General features: G+C 40.0%; 1 protein-coding gene across 7 annotated transcripts in view; it reads left to right on the forward strand.

The window, feature by feature from the left end:
- Positions 1-24,096, forward strand: part of ST3GAL6 (ST3 beta-galactoside alpha-2,3-sialyltransferase 6) — an 87,411-nt gene extending 63,315 nt beyond the window's left edge. For 6 of the 7 annotated variants that reach the window (XM_070368204.1, XM_070368182.1, XM_070368189.1 and 3 more), the window contains 6 exons: positions 11,691-11,786; positions 15,145-15,331; positions 15,435-15,572; positions 19,634-19,786; positions 20,951-22,073; positions 22,916-24,096. In XM_070368204.1, coding sequence (XP_070224305.1) covers positions 11,691-11,786; positions 15,145-15,331; positions 15,435-15,572; positions 19,634-19,786; positions 20,951-21,037 — 661 coding nt within the window. In that variant the 3' untranslated portion in view covers positions 21,038-22,073; positions 22,916-24,096. The remainder of the gene's footprint in view (positions 1-11,690; positions 11,787-15,144; positions 15,332-15,434; positions 15,573-19,633; positions 19,787-20,950; positions 22,074-22,915) is intronic. The other variant, XM_070368213.1, reaches the window with a different exon arrangement.
- Positions 24,097-25,381: the final 1,285 nt, after the last annotated feature.

Genomic DNA, 25,381 nt, shown 5'->3' on the forward strand with positions numbered 1-25,381 from the left:
CCTCTGCATTTTAACAAGCAGAGCAAAAACAGAAGACTTCACAATTAGTGTCTTAGATTGAGCATCATCTAAAGAGGTAAGGGAAAGAAAACACTGTAACTGAATTCCATTTGAAACATTCTTTAGAATTTCCAGGGCTGTAAGCAATCCCCCACCATTATTTAATGTGGCTTCTGTCTTTATCCTTAACCCCAAACCATTAAAAAAAATATATTTAAGACTGCATTGGGTCTTAGTTGCAGCTTGTGAGGTCTTCTTGCATCATGCAGGATCTGTTGTTGTAGTGCACAAGTTCTCTGGTTGCAGTTCACAGGGCTTCAGAGATTGTGGGCTTAGTAATTACAGTATTCAGGCTTAGTTGCTCCATGGCATGTGGGATCTTAGTTCCTTGATCAGGGAATTGAACCTGGTCCCCTGCATTTCAAGGCAGATTCTTAACCACTGGACCACCAGGGAAGTCCTGACCTCAAACCATTTTTAATACTTTCATAGGGTTAAACTAAAACATCTCTATGTTATATATATATATATATATATATATATATATATAATCACAAGGGATTTGATTGAGATCATACCTGAATGGTCTAGTGGTTTTCTCTTCAATTTAAGTCTGAATTTTGCAATAAAGAGTTCATGATCTGAGCAACAGTCAGCTCCCGGTCTTGTTTTTGCTGACTGTAAGGAGCTTCTCCGTATTTGGCTGCAAAGAATATAATCAATCTGATTTTGGTATTGACCATTTGGTAATGTTCACGTGTAGAATAGTCTCTTGTATTGTTGGAAGAGGGTGTTTGCTGTGACCAGTGCGTTATGCAGGAAGTGAAGAAGAACTAAAGAGCCTCTTGATAAAAGTGAAAGAGGAGAGTGACAAAACTAGCTTAAAATTCAACATTCAGAAAACGAAGATCATGGCCTCTGGTCCCATCATTTCATGGTAAATAAATCGGGAAACAATGGAAACAGTGAGAGACTTTTTTTTTGGGCTCCAAAATCACTGCAGATGGTGACTGCAGCCATGAAATTAAAAGATGCTTGTTCCTTGGAAGAAAAGCTATGACCAACCTAGACAGCATATTAAAAAGCAGAGATATTACTTTGCTGACAAAAGTCCATCTAGTCAAAGCTATGGTCTTTCCATTAGTCATGTGTGGATGTGAGAGTTGGACTATAAAGAAAGCTGAGTGCTGAAGAATTGATGCTTTTGAACTGTGGTGTTGGAGAAGATTCTTGAGAGTCCCTTGGACTGCAAGGAGATCCAACCAGTCCATCCTAAAGGAAATCAGTCCTTAATATTCATTGGAAGGACTGATGCTGAAGCTGAAACTCCAATACTTTGGCCACCTGATGCAAAGAACTGATTTATTGGAAAAGACCCTGATGCTGGGAAAGACTGAAGGCAGAAGGAAAAGGGGATGACAGAGGATGAGATGTTTGGATGTCATCACTGACCTGATGGACACGAGTTTGAGCAATGTCCGGGAGTTGGTGATGGACAGGGAGGCCTGGTGTGCTGTAGTCCATGGTATCACAAAGAGCTGGACACAACTGAGCAACTGAACTGATGTTGCATGTGTAAATTAATTGAAATAGAACTATATTCAAGTTTTTTCCTCTTAAAGATAAATGATCTGGATAGAATCTTCTCTGAATAGATACTACTGAAAAAGTTTTCTCAACTGTCATCCTGAAGATCATGCACAGAAAATATATCAGTTGGCCTTCTCTGTAATTTCACCTCCAGCCAGAGAATCCTAAATGTGGGAAAGAAAAACAAAGAAATATGTTGAGAAACCATTTTTTTTCCCTTAAGGTGAAATTTACATAAGATAAATGAACCATTTTAAAGAGAACAGTTCAGTGGCATTTAGTACAGTCACAATATTATGCAGCCACCACCTCTAGCTAGTTCCAAAAAGACAAACCATTTTAAAACAATTATTAGAGTAACCTTTTGTGTTTGCTTTGATTTTTCATGTTCCTCCTTTTATGGGAATACTCAAACTAGCTGTCTGACTAGAACTTCGGCAGCAGAGAGGTGATGATAAGGACAGAAAAGGATAGGTTAAGAAACAGTTTGTTTTATTCTTTTGTGAGGGAGCGGGGAGGGCAGGTGGTGGGCATGGTCCATCTAAAACAGGAGACAGCATAGTGAAAAATTGCTAGAGCCAGCAGGTCAGTTGTAACTTTCCTGTGATCTTGGGCAAATTTCTGAATTTCTGAACCTTGGTTTCTTATAAAAGAGGAGGCAGAACTGCATATGCACATTATACCAGGGTCAGTTTTGCTAGTTAATCGTTAAGTGAGGGTGACCATTATGCAATAGTTAAGTCAGTGTAACCGCTGGAAGAAACTGGGTGAAGGGTACACAGGACTTCTCAGTACTATTTTTGCAACTTCCTGTGAGTCTAGAATTATTTCGAAATAGAAAGCTTAAATTGAAAACATATGACCACCTGAAACTTGTACATGAATGTTCATAGCAGCACCATTCATAATAGCCCCAGAGTGGAAACAGTCGAAATGTCCAGCCTCTGCTGAATGGATGAATTAAATGTACATCCACATGATGGAATATAATTCAGTCATAACAAGCAGTGTAGTACTGATTCATGCTCTAGCATGAAGGAACCTTGAAAACATTTTGCTCAGTTCAGTGAAGGAGATCAGTCACAAAAGATCACATATTTGTATGACTGCATTTACTGTACATGACTACCATTTCCAGGTGGTGCACTGGTAAAGAGTCCGCCTGCCAATACAGGAGATGCAAAGAGATGAGGGTTTGATCCCTGGGTTGGGAAGATCCCCTGAATAGGAAATGGCAACCCATTCCAGTATTCTTGCCTGGAAAATTCCATGGACAGAGGAGCCTGACAGGCTACAGTCCATGGGGTTGCAAAGAGTTGGACACAACTGAGCTCAAGACATGTCAACATGTCTACTGTACAGGAAATGGGCAGAATAAGCAAATCAATTGTAGATAGAAAGTAGATTAGTTGAGCCACTGACGAGGGTGAGTGACCCCTACCGGCTATGGGGTGTCTTTGTGGGGAGGTGAAAATGTTCTGGGTTGGATAATGGTGATTGTGGCACAGCTTTGTTAATATGCTAAAAACCTGCTGAATTTTATTATTTAAAAGGGTGAGTTTTGTGGCATGTGAATTATATTTCAATTAAAAAAAGTTTTAAAAAGGGGAGATGGTTGAGATATCCTCTAGATTCCTTTCCAGCTGCTTTGTTCAGAGGGCACAGTGATGCCCCAATTAGAACAAATGTTTAGGAATAACACACTCTAGGTCTCTTGCCATATTTGCCCTGTGCTGTCACTGTTGATTTCTCAGGACTCAAGTTCCTCATTATTCTTCAAAGCACAGCGTGTGCAGGGTGGCTATATATATATATATTTTTTCCCATAAATGTCAGTAATTGAAGATATTTTAAGGGAATTACATCACAAAGAAGCAATACTTAGAATGTGCCCATGTAATGAGGTCCTGACCCTTCCTGGCTATCTGTGGAGCTCCTTAGCACTCGCTTGAACCCTGGCCTTGAGGGCTGTTCCCTTTTCCTCAGTGGGAGTGCCTCCTTCCACAGCCAGAGCAGTGGAAACCCTGAATTACAGAATCTTAGCCCTCACTTAAAGTACATGAGCCAGCTCTCCACTCCCAACCATCACCGTCGCATTCTGCAACCATGCCAGATTCTGCAAAGAGTGCCTGAGTCCTGCACAGGTGGTTATAGAATAATTCAATATAAATATCTCACTTAATGGAAGCACTGTGTTAAGTCAGTTGCTTGCTAAACGGATGGGGGATTTGTGAAAGTTTCCTAGTTGCTCAGTCAAGCAGAATGAATTATGTCAGCATCAGCAGAGCTGGGTTAGATTGGCAGTCAGCCAGGACAGGAGCATAGCCTTTGACAACTTAAGATGTCAGCGGTGTATTTATTAAAAAACAAAACAAACAAACAAAAAAAAAGCTCTATAAGAAATATCAATGTCTGCTTCACTACTCTGGACATCTTCCAGTCTCACAGTATCTTTACATGGCAGCATTTTCAGCCAGGAGGAAGACTTGAGACTGAGGGGAGGTTGATATTCTGCTTTAACAAAGTGAACCATACATGGCAAAGAGAAACATAAGTGTGTTTTATAGCAGCTACTGTGGTCAGATGTTGGATAGAGAGAGATACAGAAACCATGGTATACATGCTAGGGGTAATGGCTCCATGCAACGCAGATCAGCAACATTCCAGACCTCAGTAAGGGGGCTTCCCTGGTGCACTAGTGGTAAAGAATCTGCCTACCAATGCTGGAGGTGCAGGAGATGTGGGTTCAGTCCCTGGATAGGGAAGATCCCCTGGAGGAGGAAATGGCAACCCACTCCAGTGTTCTTGCCTGGAAAATTCCATGGATAGAGAAGTCTGGTGGGCTACATCCATGGGGTCATGAAGAGTTGGGCTTGACTGAGAGACTGAGCATTCACACAGACCTCAGTGATTTCCTTACTTCATAAAGGCATACTGAGACCCAAGAGGTTCCATCACAAGACCAGGGTCCCAAAGATGCTGACTGAGGGGCCAGAGCTAGCAGTGAGCGGTCCGTTGCACAGGGTTTTAGAATCTTCAGGCTTGCAAGTGACACTCTTCCTAAGAGTGATCTAAACTCAGCGGATGTTTATTATATCCCATATCTAAAGATGTGTGGGTTCAGGTCCACAGATTTGTGGATCCGGCTCATAGGGCAGCCACGTATGGCTGCACACACTGGATTGCACGAACCCGGGGGTGCCGACATGCACATGTAGTTGTCTGGATGGTACCTGTGTATTTGGACTGTGTACCACCTTACATCTGTGTGGACTGGCTCTGGTTACAGGACTGAATTTGTGGCTCAGTGATGTCAGGGCAGCTTCTTGGTGGTTCTCTCTATCTTTTTATCTCAGGTTTGAGATGACTACAGCTGCTCTAGCCTTGTCATCATGTGTCAGTATCTAAGCGGAAAGGAAGGGATGGCTAAAACGAAAGTGTTCTGTTCAAACCGTTCTCTTCCTAAGGGTAAAGGGTTTCCCAGAACATCTAACAGATTTCCCTAATATCTGATTGCCCAGGGATGGGTCACATGGCCACGTCTAAACCAACCTTGGCACAAGAATATACTCACCCCTGTTAGACTTGTGAAAGCAAGGTTCTGCCAGCAGGCACAGGGGTAATGGGAAGATGACAAGTGGGATCTGCCAAAGATTGTTACATTGAAGATGGAATGATACATTTTAATGTATATGATGCTGCTGAAGGGACAAATGAATATCGAAAACCATTCAGAAAAGACAGATCATAGATCACTGGAAGTGGACAGTTCGAATTTATTTCCCCTATATTGATAGCTGATGTTTCACTGCATAAGTTAGTAACTTTTCTGGATTTGCCTGACTGAAAAATATGTCTTTTACCTACAGGAAGTGTAAGCTCTTACCATTACTATCTCAGCAGTTTTCTAGATTTTTCATTAACAGGTTCAGGCAGTCCAGAATTATTTTGTTTTCTGGGTAAGCATTTTGAGGCACATGGATTTCTCTGTTTCCAGGATAGAGGAAGGAAGAACAGATATCTGTTTCTCCAGATACAAAGTCATGCTTAAAGTGACAACCAAAGCAGTTTCTAAAATGTACAACTTGTGAATCAGGAAATTTCAGATTAGAGGATGCAGAAATATAAATGATCCTATTCTTGCCCTTTAGGGATTCACAGTTCACTGCAGCTGTTTGTGCATGGTGTGCTCAGTTGTGTCCGACTCTGCGGCCCCAAGGACTGCAGCCCGCCAGGCTTCTCTGGCCATGGAATTCTCCAGGCAAGAATACTGGAGTGCATTGCCATTTCCTCCTCCAGAATCTTCCTGACCCAGGGATTGACCCGCCATCTCTTGCATCTCCTGCATTGGCAGGTGGATTTTTTAACTACTCGCACAACCTGGGAAGCCTGTGTTAATTAAATAGCGTAAAGTTAATAGAGTCTCCCAAAGGTCACTGAAAATTATTGATTCATGCCTCGGAAACAAGGGAGGCCAGGAGCCCAGGCCAGGGGATGAAGCCATGGAGAGGGCGAACCACTCCTTTGATAACATGAGGGTACCTTCTGGGGAGAGAGGGAAGCGGGGAGTAACAAGGTGTGTGGTTCAGACTGTATCTGTTCCATTATGCATTTCCTAGCGTCACGGGAGCATTGTGAGTCACCGCTGCAGAGAAGATGTTATTGCCAAAGAGAAGTCTTAGGCACATCCCTAATGAAGTTTCTAGTGTTATATTTGATATGCTATTAAAAAAAAAAAGTGTTGATCTTTGCTGTATCCCTTGCTGGGAGGAAAAGGAAAATTCCATTGATAAGGTTTGCCTTTAAAGACATCAGTAAATATTCCCATGGTGAAGGACCTTCCCCCATTCCACCTGCCCTCTGCAAAGCCAACAGAGAAGAAAACAGTGAAATTTCTAAAATGTGTGACCTTGGCAGTATAAAGCGTCTTTGTAACTGGAGTTCTCTTGGGTGAGGTAGTGTCCATATGATTTGTTTCCATTTTTCCCAAGTGGGAAGAGGCTGAGATGATTGGGTAGCAGAAATGACTGGGGAGGGGAGTGGCTTGCAGCCTTCTTTGAAGGAAAGAGGGTTGGTCTAGATGCCATAAATTATAGATATTCTTCCTTCACCTCTCCACACAGGTGACCTCATAGGAACAGAGCGGTTATTCCGATCCTGTCCATTCCTAGCCACTCCCTCCCCGGTGCCCGGCCTTGCTTAGTGTTCTGATGGGGAGGTGAAGCCAGTGTCTGGAGTTTCAGCATCTCACTTGCATTACTGGCCCTGAGGTTACAGAAGGAAAAGCCATGCAAGCTGTGTGTGTAGGAGCTGCTCCCTGCCATGGAGCCCTCATGGGCTAGATCTGCCGGGGAGGATGGCCACAGACCCAGAGAGGACAGGGTTGACCAGGGAGCAATCCCATCTTCTCCAGGCCACCTAGCTGCAGACCACTGTGGACAGAGTGGTTTCCTGGGATTGGGGTTTATGTCAAACGTGTATATTAGAGCAACTAGAAATGTTATTTTAATAGTTGAAGGCAAGCAGATTTAGAAAAGAAACACGTCTAGAAAGTTTAAGGTGTAAAACCATCAAATAGAAATAGATGAACTAAACAAATTCTAAATTAAAAAGGTACATTTACATGTATAGGAATGTGTATCTTGTCTCTTGTTAACCCAACAGGGCCAATGCCTGGCTCCTTTCAGTAGTTCCTGTACTGCTGTGTTCTCTGTGTTTAAGAATTCTACAGCGTTTATGCAACTTTGCTACTTATTAGTTTCCTAAAGCCCTTAGGATCTGGAGTTCATCTGGTCTGCTGATTTCATGGTACTTAGAGAAGCAGTTTTTTCCTCATAGTTCCACGTCATGAGGGCCCTGCAAGGACAATCTCAACAGCCTTACCCTCTGTAGTTTTGTCCCTTGGAGAAGAAGGACATTATCTTTTGTCATTTCTCTAGGCCTAGCCAAGCGGTGGTGAGAGCTTGGAGCTGGATGGGCCAGGCCATGGTTTTTTGTTTGTCGGTTTGTTTTTAATTAGTTTTTATTGGAGTGTAGTTGATTTACAATGTTGTTAGTTTCAGGTGTTCAGCAGCGTGAATCAGTTCTACATATATCCTCTGTTTTTAGATTCTGTTCCCATATAGGCCCCTGAAGAGTGTTGAGTAGAGCTCCCTGTGCTATATGGTAGGCCCTTGTTGCTTATACGCTGTTGCTGTTCAGTCTCTAAGTCATGTCTGACTCTCTTGCTCCCAATATTTCCCCCTTCTGTCCATAGTTTGTTTTCTGCATCTATGGCTCTATTTCTGTTTTGTAAATAGGTTCATTTGTACCATTTCTTTAGATTCCATATATATGAGCTATCATCTGGTATTTGTCTTATACTGACTTACTTCACTCAGTAGGCAATCTCTAGGTCCATCCATGATGCCACAAATGGAATTCTTTCTTTTTTTTTTTTTTTTGGTTGACTAAAATTCCATTGTATATATGCACCATATTGTCTTTATCCATTTCGCTGCTGATGGACATTTAGGTTGCTTCCATATCCTTGCTCTTGTAAACAGTGCTGCATTGGGGTGCACGTATCTTTTCAAATTACGGTTTTCTCCAGATTTATGCCCAAGAGTGGCACTGCTGAACCATAACAGTAGCTCTATTTTTAGTTTTTTAAGAAACCTCCATACTGTTTTCCATAGTATGTACCTAATTATGTGCCCACCAACAGAGTAAGAGGGTTCCCGTTTGTCCATATCCTCTCCAGCATTCATTGTAGATATTTTGATGATGGCCATTGTGGCTGGTGTGAGGCGATACCTCACTGTAGCTCTGATCCTTTCTCTACTAATTAGTGATCTTTAGTATCGTCTCATGTGCCTGTTTGCCTTCTGTGTGTCTTCTTTGGAGAAATGTCTATTTAAGTCTTTTGCCCATTGTTTGGGTCTTTTTTTGTTTGTTTGTTTTTTGATATTGGGCTGCATGAACTGTATATTTTGGAGATTAATCCTTGTCTTTTTGTTTTCTTCATGGTTTCTTTGCTGCACAGAAACTTTTAATTTTAATTAGGTCCCGTTTGTGTGTTTTTGTTTTCATTACTTTAGGAGGTGGATCAAAAAAGATATTGCTGTGATTTATGTCAAAGTGCTTTGCCTATGTTTTCCTCTAAAAATTTTATAGTACTGGGTCTTACAATTATGTCTTTAATCCATTTTGAGTTTATTTTTATGCATGGTATGGTGTTAGGAAATGTTCTAATTTCATTATTTTACGTGTAGCTGTCCTGTTTTCTCTATACCACTTATTTCTTCTTTGTAATAGATTAGCTGACTATAGGTGCATGGGTTTATCTCTGGGCCTTCTATACCATTTCATTGGCCTATATTTCTGTTTTTGTGCCAATACCATACTGTTTTGGTTTTTTGGTTACTATAGCGTTTTAGTATAGTCTGAAGTCAGGGAGCCGTATTTCTGCAGCTCTTATTTTTCTTTCTCAATATTGCTTTGGCTATCTTGAGAAAAAAGAATGAAACTGGAGTGGTCAACCTCCACATGAAAAGCACGTGAAAAGATACTCAACATCACTCATTATTAGAGAAATGCAAATCAAAACCACAGTGTGTTATCATCTCATGCTGGTCAGAATGGCTTTCATCAAAAAGTCTATAAACAATAAATGCTGGAGAGGATGTGGAGAAAAGGGAACATTCTTACACTGTTGGTGGGAATGCAAACTGGTATAGCTACTATGGAAAACAGTGTGGAGATTCCTTAAAAAGCTGAGAATAGAACTGCCACATGACCCAGCAAACCCACCCCTGGACATATACCCCGAGGAAACCAGAATTGAAAGAGACACATGTACTCCAATGTTCATTAAGGAGAGGAAAGGAAAGTGAAGTCCCTCAGTCGTGTCCGACTCTTTGCGACCCCATGGACTGTAACCTACTAGGCTCCTCTGTCCATGGGATTTTCCAGGCAATAGTACTAGAATGGGTTGCCATTTCCTTCTCCAGTGGATCTTCCTGACCCAGAGATGGAACCCAGGTCTCCCGCATTGTAGACAGACGCTTTACCGTCTGAGCCCCCAGGGAAGTCCAAATGTTCATTGCAGTACCGTTTACTATAGCTGGTACGTGGAAGCAACCTAGATGTCCATTGGCAGATGAGTGCATAAGGAAGTTGTGGTGCATATACACAGTGGAGTATTACTCAGCTGTAAGAAGGAATGCATTTGAGTCAGTTCTAATGAGGTGGATGAAACTGGAGCCTATTATACAAAGTGAAGTGAGTCAGAAAGAGAAAAACAAATACTGTATATTAATGCATATATATGGAATCTAAAAAGATAATGATGATCCTACATGCAGGGCAGCAAAAGAGACACAGATGTAAAGAACAGACTTTTGGACTCTATGGGAGAAGGTGAGAGTGGGATGACCTGAGAGAAATAGCATTGAAACATGTATATTAACATATGTAAAATAGATGACCAGTGCAAGTTTGATGCATGAAGCAGGGCACCCAAAGCCAGTGCTCTGGGACAACCCAGAGGGATAGGGTAAGGAGGGAGGTGGGAGGGGAGTTCAGGATAGAGGCCACATGTATATCCATGGCTGGTTCATGTTGATGTATGGCAAAAACCATCAAAATATTGTAATTACACTCCAATTAAATATCTGTTTTCCAAAAGATTGCTTTGGCTATTTAGGGTCTTTTGTGTTTCCATACAAATTGTAAAACATTTTTGTTCTAATTCTGTGAAAAATGCTATTGGTAATTTGATAGGGACTGCATTGAATCTGTAGATTACTTTAGGTAGTGTAGTCATTTGCACAATATTGATTCTTCCAATCCAAGAACATGGCATATCCATCTGTGTGTGTCATCTTTGGTTTCCTTCATCAGAATCTTGTAGTTTTCTGGGCACAGGTCTTTATTTCTTTAGGTAGGTTTATTCCTAGGTAATTTATTCTTTTTGATGTGATGGTAAATGGGATTTTTTCCCCTTAATTTCTCTTTTCTGATTTTTCACTGTTAGTGTATAGAAATGCAAGAGATTTCTGCATGGTAATTTTGTATCTTTCAACTTGATCAGATTCATTAATGAGCTCTAGTAGTTTTTTGGTAGCATCTTTAGGATGTCCTATGTATAGTATCATGTCATCTGCAAGCAGTGATAGTTTTACTTCTTTTTCAATTTACATTCCTTTTATTTCTTTTTCTTCTCTGATTTCTGTGGCTAGGACTTCCAAAGCTATATTAATAGCTTTGTGTGGACATTCTTGTCTTGTTCCTGATCCTAGAGGAAATGCTTTCAGCTTTTTCTTTCTACCGTTGAGAATGATGTTTGTCATATATGGCCTTTATTATGTTGAAGGCTAGGTCCTGTTGGCTGAGAGCTGAACAGTAGATGATCCACTGGCTGAGGCTAATACCTGCCAGCAACAGGAAGTTCCACCACATGTCCTACTTTAAAGCTCTTTGGCAGGAATACAGAGTAAACTTTTCATTTGTATACTGGCTAAGCTTTAAGGACCAGTACCTGTTTGGGGAACTGAAGTGAGCATGGGCGGATACAAAGAAGTCACACTTTGCCCACCAGGTTCTATACTGTCTGTCTCCACACTTATAATACATAGCCATAATTCAAAGCTGGCATCTCAGGGGAATGGGTAACGCTGATGGAAAATACATACACTTCTAGTATAGAACACACTTGTATCAATATTAACATGGAGAATCTTATGTTGAGGCATATTTTTGTAGTCCAGAGGCCTGGACTCAATCCTAATTCTACCTCTTTGGAGTATGACTTTGAAATGTTACCTGAACACTTTTTAAAAAATCTTTTCTTCTGTAAAATGGAAATATCAGTCTTACTTATCTCCATGGGTGGTTATGAGAAGCATAATGAAGGGATGTATGTGAACTGATAAGCATTAATAGTTGCTAACAATGATATAGTTCCTATGGAACATGATTTCTTGAGTCTTACTATATCCCTAGACCTGTGAGTTACAATTGATTCTTTTTCTGGGTTCCTCAAAGTATGAACAGGTTGTTGGAATCAGCCAGTTTTGTAAAAGATGTCTCAAGCTCTCACTTGTCTATTTGTTCAACAGTGTGCCATGTAAGAAGTGTGTGGTGGTTGGTAATGGAGGAATTTTGAAGAATAAGACATTAGGAGAAAAAATTGACTCCTATGATGTAATAATAAGGTAAATATATTTTCTATTTGCTAACACAGAACTGTTTTAAAAGAACATAGTTTCCTGCTTTAGTATGACCTTTTTAAAAGGAAGTGGAGTTGCTTTAGTATGCTTAAGTACAGTACATATTACTCAAGTTGTTGGCTGGAGTAGACTTCGATTTCAGGTCATTCATTTAGCAAATATTTATGAAATCCCCTGAACATTCTGGGCACAGGTCTAGCCCCAGGGAGCTATTGCAGTGAATAAAAATAATGTTCTTCCTCCCTGTGAAGCTTACATTCTAATGGGAAGAAGAAAACAGTAATTAAGAAAAGAAATATAATAAATGTCATGTAAACAATCAAAACAGTTAAATCATCAAGAATGAATGAATGGTTGTTTTTGAATGGATGGCAGTGCTGAGGCAGAGACATCTTAAACTAGACCTAAGTGGCCATATGAAGACTAGGGAAGAGCAATACAGGCAGAGAAAATGCTGGCTGAAGGTCCTCCGGAAGGCATGACGCTGGGTTTGAGAGCAGCAAAAAGAAAACCAGTGAGGTTGGAAGGCAGCAGACTGGGGAGAGGGGTGCAATTGGCAGCTGAAGATGTAGTTAAGGAGTGGGCTTTGTAGGATTTTGTCAACTTGGATTTGGGCTCGTGTTTAAGTATAACAGAAAAGTTTTGAAAATCATTCAGCAAGAATGCAACTCTATCTGGTTATGTCTTTTTTTTTTTAATTGTATTTATTTATGACTGCACTGGGTCCTTGTTGCTGCACGCAGGCTTTTTCTAGTTGCAGTGAGCAGGGCCTGCTCTCTAGTTGCGCTGCATGGGTTTCTCATTGAGATGGCTTCTCTTGTTGTGGAGCACAGGCTCTAAAGTGTGCGGGTTCAGCAGCTGGGACGCATGGGCTTAGTTGCCTCAGGGCATGTGGGATCTTCCAGAGCAGGGATCAAACCTGTGTCCACTGCATTGGCAGGCAGATCCTTAACCACTGGACCACCAGGGAAGCCCTGGTTTTGTCTTTAGAATACGCTGATGGTGGCATGGAGAATAAAACATGAAGGACAAAGGTGAAAATGAAAAGACCAGTTAGGTTGCTGCATTTGGATAGAGAATGGTGGCTTGCAATAGGATTGTCATGGCGGGGACAGAGATAAGGGACTAGATTGAGGCATGTATTAGAGTTACAGTTATCAGGATTTGCTTTTTATTGAATGTGAGCAGAGATGGGAATAAAGGAATGCAGGATACTTCCCAGGTTTTCAGCTTAATAGACTAGCTGGATAGTGGTACCATTCATTGAATTGGGGAAGACTAGGGTAGGAACAGGTTTAGGGGAGAATCAAGATTTTGGTATGAACATACCACGTTTGAGATGCTTATTAGATTTATAGTATATACATCAAGTAGGCAGTTAGATAAAGCGGTTAAATCTTATAAGTTGTATGTAAACCATGGACTGGGTGAGATTTCCCAGGAGCAGACAAAGAGGGCTCAGGACTGAGCTTTGAAGTACTGAAAGGTTGTGAAAGGAGTAAAGGAGCTGGAGAGGATCTGCTACTGAAGTAGGAAGAAAGTCAGGAAAACGTGGTCATAAACGCCAAGCCAGGTGATCATAAATGCCAGCCAGACAAAGAGGGCTCAGGACTGAGCTTTGAAGTACTCAAAACTTAAAGGTTGCAAAAGGAGTAAAGGAGCTGGAGAGGATTTGCCACTGAAGTAGGAAGAAAGTCAGGAAAAGGTGGTCATAAACGCCAAGCCAGCACAGTGTTTTAAGACAGGGAGGTTTCAACCATGACAGATGCTGGTGAGAGGTCCTGTAAGATGAGGACAGAGTTCACATTGGACTGCCAAGTTGAAGCTCACTGATACTCTTGACAGAAGACTTGGAGGCGTGGTGCTGGGGAGAAGCCCAAGTGGAGTGGTTTGAGGGAATGACAGGTGAGAAAGCAGAGAAACTAGTAAACTAGTATAAACAACTCTTTGGAGAAATTTCACTGTGGTGTTGAGACATAAGATGGTCACTGGAGATAATTCCAGACTCCTAAAGGAGATTTTCTGTTTTGTTTCCTTTTATAGATAGGAGATTCTAAAACATTAGTAAACTGATGGAAATGAATAAAGAGATTGGCATGGTAACGAGAGAGGGCATGGGGCCCAGAGCACAGTGTGGTTATCTCTGCAGTGGAAGGGAAAGTTGGGGTTGTGGTCACAGCTACTGAGAGTCCCATAGACCTAGTGGTGTGGTAATGAGAACATTTCCGTCTCTGTTTTCTTGTAGTAAAGGTTGAAGTCAGGTCATTCAGTGTGTATGTGTTGGGAATGGCTATGAACAGTCTTCTGAAGAGTGGGAAAACTTCCTGCTGGGCAATGCATTAGGGTGACCTGGCAGTGCTTGGGCGTTTTGCTGGGTTACAAGTTGCCGAGGGTTTCTGCATAGTATGGTCACCTCATTTTCTGGTGGTTATCCATTTTGAGGAAGCTGTGAAGATTTATCCACAAAACAATGTTCAAGGACTCACAGAATTCTTTGTAATTGTGTAAAATCTGCTTGCCTAGAACCACATCAGGCCCTTGTGGGAAAATGCCACTGGCAAGACATTATGAAAGTCATTTCAGGTGTTATTAAGGCTGCTTTATATTACATAGTGCCATAGGGTCAAACAGTATTTGTCTCCTGGGTGACATTATTTTGGCAACAAAGCATTCCTCTTCATACCACACCTTCATGATGTGTCATAAATAGTGCATGTCTAACCTTGGCTTATTTTGAACATCTGCAAATCCAACACTGGATCATTTGTGGTTCATTCACCCCAGCAACAGTTACTCTTGGTTATGCTTAGGTATAAATATAGCAGTTTTGTTGTTCCTTTACTTCAGAGCACATCAATTTTGATGGGTCTTCAAATCACCTTAACTGTGACTCTTGCCTGTTAGTCACTTAGGCACACATCCATGTGCTCCATGATGGTGTAACCCTGGGCACAGAACTTTATCTCTATGGATGTCAGGGCCCTTACCTACAAACACAAGGGGTTTTATCGAGATGTCCTCCAAGGTCTGTTTTGAGTATCCTGGGGTTTTATGTTCCCATTTGTTTCATTTTGTCTTCAGTTTTTCTGGAGGTAAGAATGAACTATTGGTGGCCCCACAGTTAATTTTCAAACACAAATGAATGTTTCTGCCTTTGATCAAGCAGCTGTTTCAGGAAGGGGAGTTATTTCCTTGGCTGTGAAAGACTTGGTGGATTGCCACGTGGCTTTAGAGCCCAGCTACGTGGCTGACGATGTTTGTCTGGCTCTGAAATCTGAGAACTGTGATGGAAATGACCCTGACTGCTCTTGGTCTACATGTCTTGTGTGTTTACTACCCACAGAATGAATAATGGTCCCGTTTTAGGACATGAAGAGGAAGTTGGGAGAAGAACTACCTTCCGACTTTTTTATCCAGAATCTGTTTTTTCAGATCCTAATCACAATGACCCTAATACTACGGTGATTCTCACTGCTTTTAAGCCGCTTGATTTAAAGTGGCTGTGGGAATTGTTGACAGGTGGAAAAATAGTAAGTTGGCAAAATCGATCTGTCTTCTGATTTCCTTTATTTTTTAATATTAAAAAAAAAGACAACAACAAATTGTATTTTCTATATTCTTACTTTATTTCAGAGCCCTAATGGTTTTTGGAAGGAGCCAGCCTTAAATCTGATCTATAAACCTTATCAAATCAGAATATTAGATCCTTACATCACCAGAATGGCAGCTTACGAACTGCTTCATTTCCCGAAAGTATTTCCCAAAAATCAGGTATGTATTTTGCTTCACACAGTTTCAAACTAAAGACATTACTGCGGTGGAATAGAGGGTCCCTGGGAGTCTTAGAAACTGGGTGAGAATCACAACTCATGAGGTGACTTCTGAGGGCCACATCTGAGTTAGTGAGATTAGGTTATCTGTGGATTTTATCTGTATGTTGTTCAGGTTGCAAGGAAAACAGCCTTTTAAGTGTAGTGTTTTTCCTGCTCTTGCAGGGCCCTTCTGGGGTCTCCTTTTAGATGTCCAAGTGGCCCATCTCTCATCGCCTCCTCTTCACTGCTCTGCAGGGAGGAGTATTGATGGGGGAAGGGGGAGGGGGTGTGTAGCACTGATGGCCAGGCTGTGTGCAGACAGCAGGATTCTTTAATTCTTTTTAATTACAAGGAATCTCATTGACTTTGACTCTTGTATCCCTGTTTGTCTACATTCCCTAGGAAAAAAGTAGTTTAGATCCATACAGTGACAGGCTGTATTTTTCATTTGAAGCTTGAGTAAATGTGTAATGTGATATCTCAGCTGAAAGGAGGCTTTCCTTTTTGTAATTGGGGAAAATCCAAAGAAATAAACTTGTATTTTGTTCCTTTTCATTAGCACCATAAAAAATTCTGAAATATTACATGCTTAAACAGCTTTTACAAGGGAATATTTTTTTAAAAAGGAAATCATCCTTTTTTTCTCTGTATAATTCAGATTATCTCCCAAGCTCTTTTGCATTTTTTATATCCTTCTAGACTCTTGTCTGTGCATTTACAAACACAAATACTTTTTTTAAAGTTAATTTTATTGGATATAGTTGCTTTATAATGTTGTGTTAGTTTCTGCTGTACAGCAAAGTGAATCACGTATTCGTATGCCTATATCCCTTTCTTAGACTCCCTTCTCATTTAGGTCACCACAGAGCACTGAGCAGAGCTCCCTTGCTGTACAGTAGGTTCTCATTAGTTATCTCTGCCATACATAGTGCTACTAGAGTATATATGTCAATCCCGATCTCTCGATTCATCCCATCCCTCCTCTCTCCTTGGCATCTGTAAGTTTATCTGTGTCTCTATTTCTGTATAAGTTCATTATACCATTTTCCCAGAGTCTACATACAAGCAATATTTTTCTTTCTGAATTCCATCTGTATGACAGTCTCTAGGTCCATCCATGTCAGCAAATGGCACTATTTCATTCCTTTTTACAGCTGAGTAGTATTCCACTGTGTATATGTACCACATTGTCTTTATCCATTTCTGTCAGTGGACATCTAGGCTGCTTCCATGTCCTGGATATTTTAAATAGTGCTGCAATGAACATTGAGGTGCATGTATCTTTTTGAACTATGGTTTTCTCCAGGTATACACCCAGGAGTGAGATTGCTGGGTTATATGGTAGTTCTGTTTTTAGTTTTTTAAGTAATCTGCATACTCCTTCTCCACCGTAGCTGTATCAATTTACATTTCCACCAAAGGTGGGAGGGTTGCCTTTTCTCTGCATCCTCTCCAGCATTTATTGTTTGCATCAACTTTTGTCTATGCAGTTACAAACACAAGCACTTTTTTTGTTGCTGTAATTTGTGATTATACTATATTGTTCTGCTGTTTCTCCTCTCTAACTCTTCCCCTATTTACAGACCTTTAGTTTTCTAGCCAGCTTTTTTTCCTCTATAGGTAATGTAGAAATGCATGTGCTTATAGGGATTTTCTGCACACTTGTGTGATTTCTGTAGGAAAGACACCTGGAAATGGATTTCCGAAGTCAAAAAAGCATAAATATTAAGTCCTGTCTTGCTAATTTTGAGGGGAAAGGACAGCTTCTGAATGTGTATTTTGTGAATTTTCAGCTCTTACTTTCCTAAGTGAGGTAAGATCAGATTTATCCCTTGATTTTTGCTTTAGGTAGTGCACAGGAAGCCTCTGGTCTTTCTTAGAGGTGGTACTAGAACTAGTTGTAAGTGCACTGAAATTCCACTAGGGCAGTGTCCGAGAAGCCAAGTGAGGGGCACAGCTGTATTTCAGAGGTCAACTGTGTCAGATGCCGTCCTGGAAACACAGAGGTCACACTGATGGGGACAAGTATAGGAAGAGGAAGAAAGCCCGATTGAACTGGGTGAAAGAGAAAGAACGTGGGACATGAGTGAATGGAGGCGAATCTTCAATGGAGTTTTGCTAGAAAAGAAAGCAGAGGAATGGCGGGAGACATAGGCTCAAGGAAGGGTTTTTTTGTTGTTGTTTTTAGATAGATATGTTTGTATGCTGAAGGGATGATTCATTAGAAATATTGATGATGAGACAAAGGGGATACTTGTAGAAGCAAAATTGTTGAGAAAAAAGATGGGGTAAAATGGAGCGCATGAGTGGAGAGGCTGGCTATGGGTAGAAACAGGGACAGCTCATCCACATAGGAGTGAACACTGAAAATATGGGTAAAGACAAAGGTAGATTTGGGATTGGGAAGATGATGTAGCTCTTGTCTGATCGATTCTGTTTTCTAAGAAAAATGAGGATTAAACTGGCAGTTTAAAGTAGGAAGGAAGTAGAGCTGTTGGATAGAAAGGTATGAGATTGTCATCTTGCAGAGTAGAAATGGAAATTTGCTGGGGGAGGATAACTGGATTGTTGGACATGACTGAATGCCCACTGGAGGTGGTCATAAATGTAACCTGTGACCAGTCAAGTATGCCGTTTTCTCTGACCTTAACCAGGGTTAAGATTCTGTCAGGGACAATGTAGGTTCTGTGGGTGATGGGTGCTAAAGGAAATTGAAGGCCTACATAAGGGAATGACTATAATGGTGAATGGAAGACTCTACGGTGTGAAGAAAGGAAAGAGTGACCTTGAAATGTGATGGCATCAGTGAGGTGGGATGACTCCTAGGTTTTTAACCCTACCATTAACTTCCTTTCACAGCAGATGGAGAAGCTGTGGTGGAGTCACTAGTGTCAGGGGTAAAGAAAAACTTAGGTAAAAGGCTGTTAGGCTTTCAGACAAATTTGCTTCCTGGAGTTTACCTGATTTTATTATGCTGCTCTGATTTTTCCTGAAACCATAATTAATTATATGTAATGTCCATGGGATCTGTAGGAAACATTTAATCAAAAGAAAATCTCCTTGAATTTTTGTGTTAAAAAAAAAAACTTAAGATATATTTTGTTTTCGCTTTTGAAGGCTACCCTATGAGAATTACAGCTTAGGATGCCAAGACCCTTCAAACATCTATGATAGTACTTTTTAGGATATATGTACATGTGAAGGGGATGTTTGGTTTCTTTTAGTTAAAATTTAAATTTATCAATTTAAAAACAAAACTGAGTGTGACTTTACTATGTATATACATTTGGAATCTTCATTTTCTAGTCAGATCCTCACCTTGGCAGTTTGTTATTGAAGTTACTCGATTAAAGCCATCTTTCCCTAGAGTTGAATTATCAGCATTATGAAACAGAACTATTTTCTGGCTAAATGATTTGAAGCCTTTTAGCATGATTCCGTGGGCTTCCCTGGTGGCTCAGAGGTTAAAGCGTCTGCCTGGAATTCGGGAGACCTGGGTTTGATCCCTGGGTCGGGAAGATCCCCTGGAGAAGGAAATGGCAACCCACTCCAGTATTCTTGCCTGGAGAATCCCATGGAGGGAGGAGCCTGGTGGGCTACAGTCCGTGGGTCGCAAAGAGTCAGACACGACTGAGCGACTTCAGTGAATTAAGTGGTTCTTACATTTCATACATGGGTTTAATATGCTCAGGCTTTGCTTTTTCCACAAGTCGCCGGACTTGATGTGTTTTTTAAACAAGGCGGTACATCCTTTTCCTCAAGCCTTCATCTGATAGGTGTCTTCTGGACTAGTACTGCAGTTAGGTTTTACTTGAAAGACTTTCTAAGATTTCAACCAACACTTTATAGAGTCAGGATATTAACTTGGCACTTGAGCCTTGGGGCATGATGAAGGTTGAACTTAAGTTTTTGTCTCGATGAAATGCTCAGAAGATGCTGTAAGATGGATCACCGAAATAGGCTTTGGAAACAAGTACCTTGTGTGGACTTTTTTCCCTAAATTTTCATTTCCTCCCCCAGAAACCCAAACACCCAACCACAGGCATCATTGCCATTACACTGGCATTTCACATATGTCATGAAGTTCATCTTGCTGGCTTTAAGTACAACTTTTCTGACCTCAAGAGCCCTTTGCACTACTACGGGAACGCCACCATGTCTTTGATGAGTGAGGTAAGCTTGTATATTCCGCCATCTCACCCTGTCATTTTACTGAGGGAACAGGTTTTGAGAGGTTGATGGCTTAATAAGGGTTTACAGAGATAGCACGTGCTGAAATTAGGAGTGGGGTCCAGAGTTCTTACTACAGCAGCAGCTCCCAATCTGTTGGCCTCAGACCCTTGGAAGAATCTCATCAAACCGACATAGGGACCAAGCCTTACCTTAGATGCTGTATTTGATGCACGGTTTGAAAAGACAGAAATCTGTTGTTTGAGATATGACAAATTCACCTAAAAGCATGGCCATGATCATGCTAATTATTTTTATGCAGTTTTTCAGTTAAGTAGATGGGAAGGTCTATAACTTTTTAACCTCATGAATGAATCATCATGGTCAGAAAAGTAGTAAACTTTTATACTAGATCATTTTTCTCTTGAATAGGGATTAATAATGGTAGATTTGATCCTTAAATTTTTACTGTGAATAGGAACGAATTTCCTATTTTCCTAATAACTTAGATTAGTGGCACAAGAGATAGCAGTTAAATATGACATGTACATTTTAACATTGAACAATAAATGATTTATTGTTAAGTATATGGATATATCCCATGAAATGAAACCAATCCCCTTAAATCCTCATCCCTAAATACTATGTAAGCTGAATACGTGGAATTATTCAGGTTAGATCTTGTCAATTTGGTTTCTAGATTTACACCATAATTCAGTAGACCAGGGTTGGGTTCTTTACTAGCTCAGAGGTTAAAGCGTCTGCCTGCAACGTGGGAGACCTGGGTTCTATCCCTGGGTCGGGAAGATTCCCTGGAGAAGGAAGTGGCAATCCACTCCAGTATTCTTGCCTGGAGAATCCCAAGGACGGAGGAGCCTGGTGGGCTACAGTCCATGGGGTCACAAAGAGTCGGACACGACTGAGTGACTTCACTTCAGCAGACCAGAAGATGATGTGAGGGAGCCTCTTAAGTGATGGTTTAAGTGGAAAGAGTGGGCTTTTAGGGAAGGCTCTGGCAAAAGAATGAGCAATGAAAAACAATAGACAACAAAAGTTCAAGTCCATGTCACTTGTTACTTGAGTTTTTTTTATATAGCATATTCCATTGCTGCCACTGTTAATATCTTCAGATTGGGATAGACGGTGACTTTCGTTTTTCTTCTTTAGAATGAATATCACAATGTGACTGCGGAGCAGCTCTTTCTGAAGGACATTATAGAAAAAAACTTTGTAACCGACTTGACCCAAGAGTAACCCTACAGACGCAGAAGATAATGCTAACAGTATTAGTTTTATTTTTATACTGCAATTTTTAGTTTATTTTTAAATATGTTGGATGTACTTGTCAAGAAATTATGTGTATTAAGTCTGTTGCTGCCTGGTGATTCATAACCACCAGCTTAATTTCTGTGAATATATTTAATTTATGGAAACCAAGATGTTAAGATATCAGGGAAAGTGAACTTTTCATTGCCTTGTTTAAAAATAAGCTAGTTTTCTGAGGTGTTTTTAACTATAGTTAGTTCATCTTAGACTTCTGAAGGGACGTTGACTTCCTAGTAAATAAGGGGGGTTAGTTTCCTACAACAAATTTTGAATGTAACAGGACATTTTGCGAGGTTCATCTGGCTACTGTAAATTGGTAGGGAACTGGTGTGCAGCAGTGCCTTGATGTAGTGTACTGGACCCACTTCAAGTGTATAACTCTAGTTCCTTTTAGTTATATCTGAGGAACCGGACTGGAGTCTTAAACCAGACCTGAAGCGTGGATGGTTATGGAAATCTAAGATCATACTGGCTGAATTAAGCATTTTTCTCCTGCAGTTAAGTAAACAATGATTATGATCAGTAGTTTGGTAGAATGAAGATTTTTTTTTCTAAGTCAAAAGAAACAAGATAAACATGAAACTCTGGATAAGTAAATAACCAAAGACTGCAGTTCTTAAAGCCTGGTGACTTCATTATTTTAAAGAAATAAAGTTTATACAAAGAAGCTGAAGTAGGCAAGCTCAAGAAGGAGAAAATTTGTAAGCAGTATTTTTTGCCTGGCTTATTCATTCATTACATTTTCGAAGCTTATTTGAAGTAAAGTAAAAAAGACAAGACAAGAAACAAAGAAGACAAGAACGAGTAAACCTTTAGAAGAGTCAAGCTGTTTCTGGATTTCAGTGGCACTTTCATAGCAAAACCAGCTGTCCACATGATTCAGTCACATCTTCAAATGGAAAGCTTACCTAGGGTGCACCAGAAAAGACTTGTGGGATGCAGACAAGCCAGTTGGACTAAAGTGGTGAGCCAGTCTCCCTTTTCACTTGAATGACTATAATCAATGGTTATGGGAAGGGAGGAGGACAGTGGGTGAAGAGAGCAGTAGAAGTTACATGGCTAGAATCAAAAGCTGTCAGAAGAGGTATGTGTAGAAAGAATTGGTATCACTGGGAGACAGTGATAATTATCACTGACAACCTGCCTCCCTAAAGAGGGTGTATAAATATTAGGTCAGAAACAGGAATAAATGACATACTTGAAAGTGGTGTTGGGGGAGAAAACTAGTAGCTGGTTGAACTCAGACCTACATGTTGAATATGGACTCTGTGCTGTTAATCCCAGCGTATGTTCACACATACCTCTCATTTGATCCTTCTGATAACTCAGGTGGAAAAGGCATAGCTGATCATCCCCTCATACCACACAGCCAGGGGCCACAGCTAGACTGTGGATGCTGCGTCTGGCTTCAGAAAGGATGGTGCTGGCTACAGAAAAAAGTCAAACACTAATGGTGGCATTTTCAAATGTTACTGTGAATTCTATAACACTGGCCATAATATTTCTGGCTGATCTTAAAATTGAGGAATCTGGTATTTTGTATAGTACGAGAATTGTTACAAACCTCAAGGTTTAAGAAAAAAAAAAAAGGAACAAGACACATATATACAATTTATTAAAAACACATGAACACATTAAAATCTCACTATTTATACAATCAAATTCTAGCAACATATACAAATATTGAGTGACTACAGTACATGCCGAGGTAAGAAAAGTACATTCTGGGAGAATATCACTGACACTCAAAGCCATTTTTATTTCCAATACGTATTTCAATATATGTTTTGTTTCTACCTTTCCCAGTGCCAAAAAAGAAGAGGAGGAGATGAGAAGAAGAAACTAGTTACAAGTTGGATTATATGAGAACTGGTGCCACAGTTGACCTAAAAATATCCAGCTCTTACTTAGATATTGCAGTTTAGGGATTTCAAGTTCAGAACCAAAAGGCAAAGCCAGTAGGTAATTTTTTTCTTTAAATAAACAGAACTTCACTGACTTCTCTTAAGAGGGTTGAAAAGCTTTTATTGTCCCACCTAATCTAGTTGTTCTTTCTAATCCTATTATCTGACATGGTGTTTTCCCATAACCCTCTTGCTCTCCAGGTAACAATTTGGAGCCCAGGGAAAGAGGTTCAAGCTTTATTACATTCCACAGAATTATGGCCACATGTATATTTAAATAAGCTCATTTTCTGCTCCCTCTTGTGGATGGGAGGGAGAAGGGCAAATGTATACATAACATATTTTCAATTACTGTATAAATCTTCTACTCGAACCATTTCAACAGCAAATAAACCCATTGTTCAATGCAAAGTGCAAATAGCGAAACGTGAACTTAAATAATTGGGCTAGACCCTGCATACACAATAGGATCTATTTAGATTTACAGCTTTTAATACAATATAAATCAGCATTCACAATATCTTACCTTTAACTGTGCTGGTTCCTAAGATCAAGTAACAGCGAAGTCAGTGTAATTTTATGAAACCTTAAGGGCCACATTTCCTGTACCACTGTCTGATTCTATTTTTATAACTGCATTAACAGGAAAAAATTTAACCCAGTAAGTCACAGTGACTTTTTTTTTTTTACATGTTTCAAGCAAAGAATAAAAAGGCAATTTTGTAAAAAAATGGTTACCTTCACATTTTCAGTTGTTACTTGATTGTCTCCAAAGCTGTATATATATCAGACATAGTAATGTTAAAAAAAAATTCTAATATGAAAACGAATTAAAAAGTACAAACCAGAACAACCTTTTGTATCAGGCTCAGCTCAATTGGAAAGTAAAATATATAATAGTAGTTAAAAACTAGATATTTTATAAAAATTATTGGTAGTTCAGGGACAGCACAGTGGCAACATATGAATCAAGTCTTAAAACATGCATTATTTAAGAAAACATTTGCTTCTCAAAAAAAAAAAGTTCTATGGGAAAACAATCAGGTACGCACAATTAAAAATAGCAAGCATCTTTGGAAAAAAGAAATAGTTACTGAACTCATTTCTCTTAAAGCTTCAAATAGGCATATGATTTTAGAAAGTAGATTTTTGTATACTAAAGATGAATAAAAAAATAAAGCAATTGGTTTACTCTCTTCCCACCTGGAGGGGGATGACTATGTGCTTTACACATTCATACCTGTTTTAATAAAAGTTCAACATCTGTGCTTTTTGTTTCAAATATTTTGAAACACAATGTGTATTGGTTTTTCAGTGAATAAAATTATGCCTCAAAAGTCTGTTGGAAAAAGGAAAAGCAACTGAAAATAAGACCAACAAAATCATACAACTAGAACGCAGGGAGGCTGTAGAACTTGGCAGTTCTGTTTTGGTTCAACGTTTTACAATACTGAGACTCATGGAAGCAAGCAAATGAACACTGTACATAGTTGGTTAAATTTAGCAAATTCTGCCATCATCTGGCGGTACAGGCTAAAAGAAAAGACTAGAACCTGCTGGGGAAGTACATTTCAATATTAACTATAAACTAGGGGATGTAAAATTGATATATTTTAATTATATGGTTAGCTTCTCATATCATCTTACCAATCTGAAGACTTCTAAAGATGGTTTCTACACTAAGGCTAGTAAACTGCAGATGATTTCTATTTCAGTCATTTAGACTACTTCTGGGTGACCGAAGTTGCCCAGAGGTATCAAAAACAAGATAGGAATTTTCCTTTGCTAGGATGCTAAAACATTTGTTCCCTCTGTTCCCTGTGATACACGAGACTACTCACACCCCCGACCACATAGATGGCATAATCACACAGAGCCGAAAAATACATGCTGGGTTTGCATTTCCTACTGTGGGAAAATATTTATTTATTTCACTAAAAATAATAAATACCTTGAGATTCAAAGAGTCTGTATAAAAAACCAAAACAATTTGGTTACTTTTGTGGAGGGGAGGTAATTTATACGATTCCTGAGGAATAATTTTGCCTTTCACGTTGAGAAATATTAAGTGGGTATTGTTTACAGTGTTCACGTTTACAAGTCCTTAACTTTTCACACTCTCCTAGGAAGAATCCCATTGCAAATAAAGTCTGGAGCAGAGGATCTCCTTTATAGCTTTTTTAATTTATACAGTTCCTGTTTCCACATGAAGACACTAGGGGATCTAAATTAATGAGATTGATAGAGCAAGCATCACGCACTGAAAACACTCAGGCATTTATAACATGAGAATGGGGCAGGCCCCAAGGGCCCCAGGTGGAACAAGCCAGGGATGAGACCAGGTCATGTACTATGAAATGTTTACGTT

This window comes from Bos mutus, chromosome 1 (genome assembly GCF_027580195.1).
Source record: "Bos mutus isolate GX-2022 chromosome 1, NWIPB_WYAK_1.1, whole genome shotgun sequence".
In the NCBI taxonomy this organism is placed as follows: Eukaryota; Metazoa; Chordata; class Mammalia; order Artiodactyla; family Bovidae; genus Bos; species Bos mutus.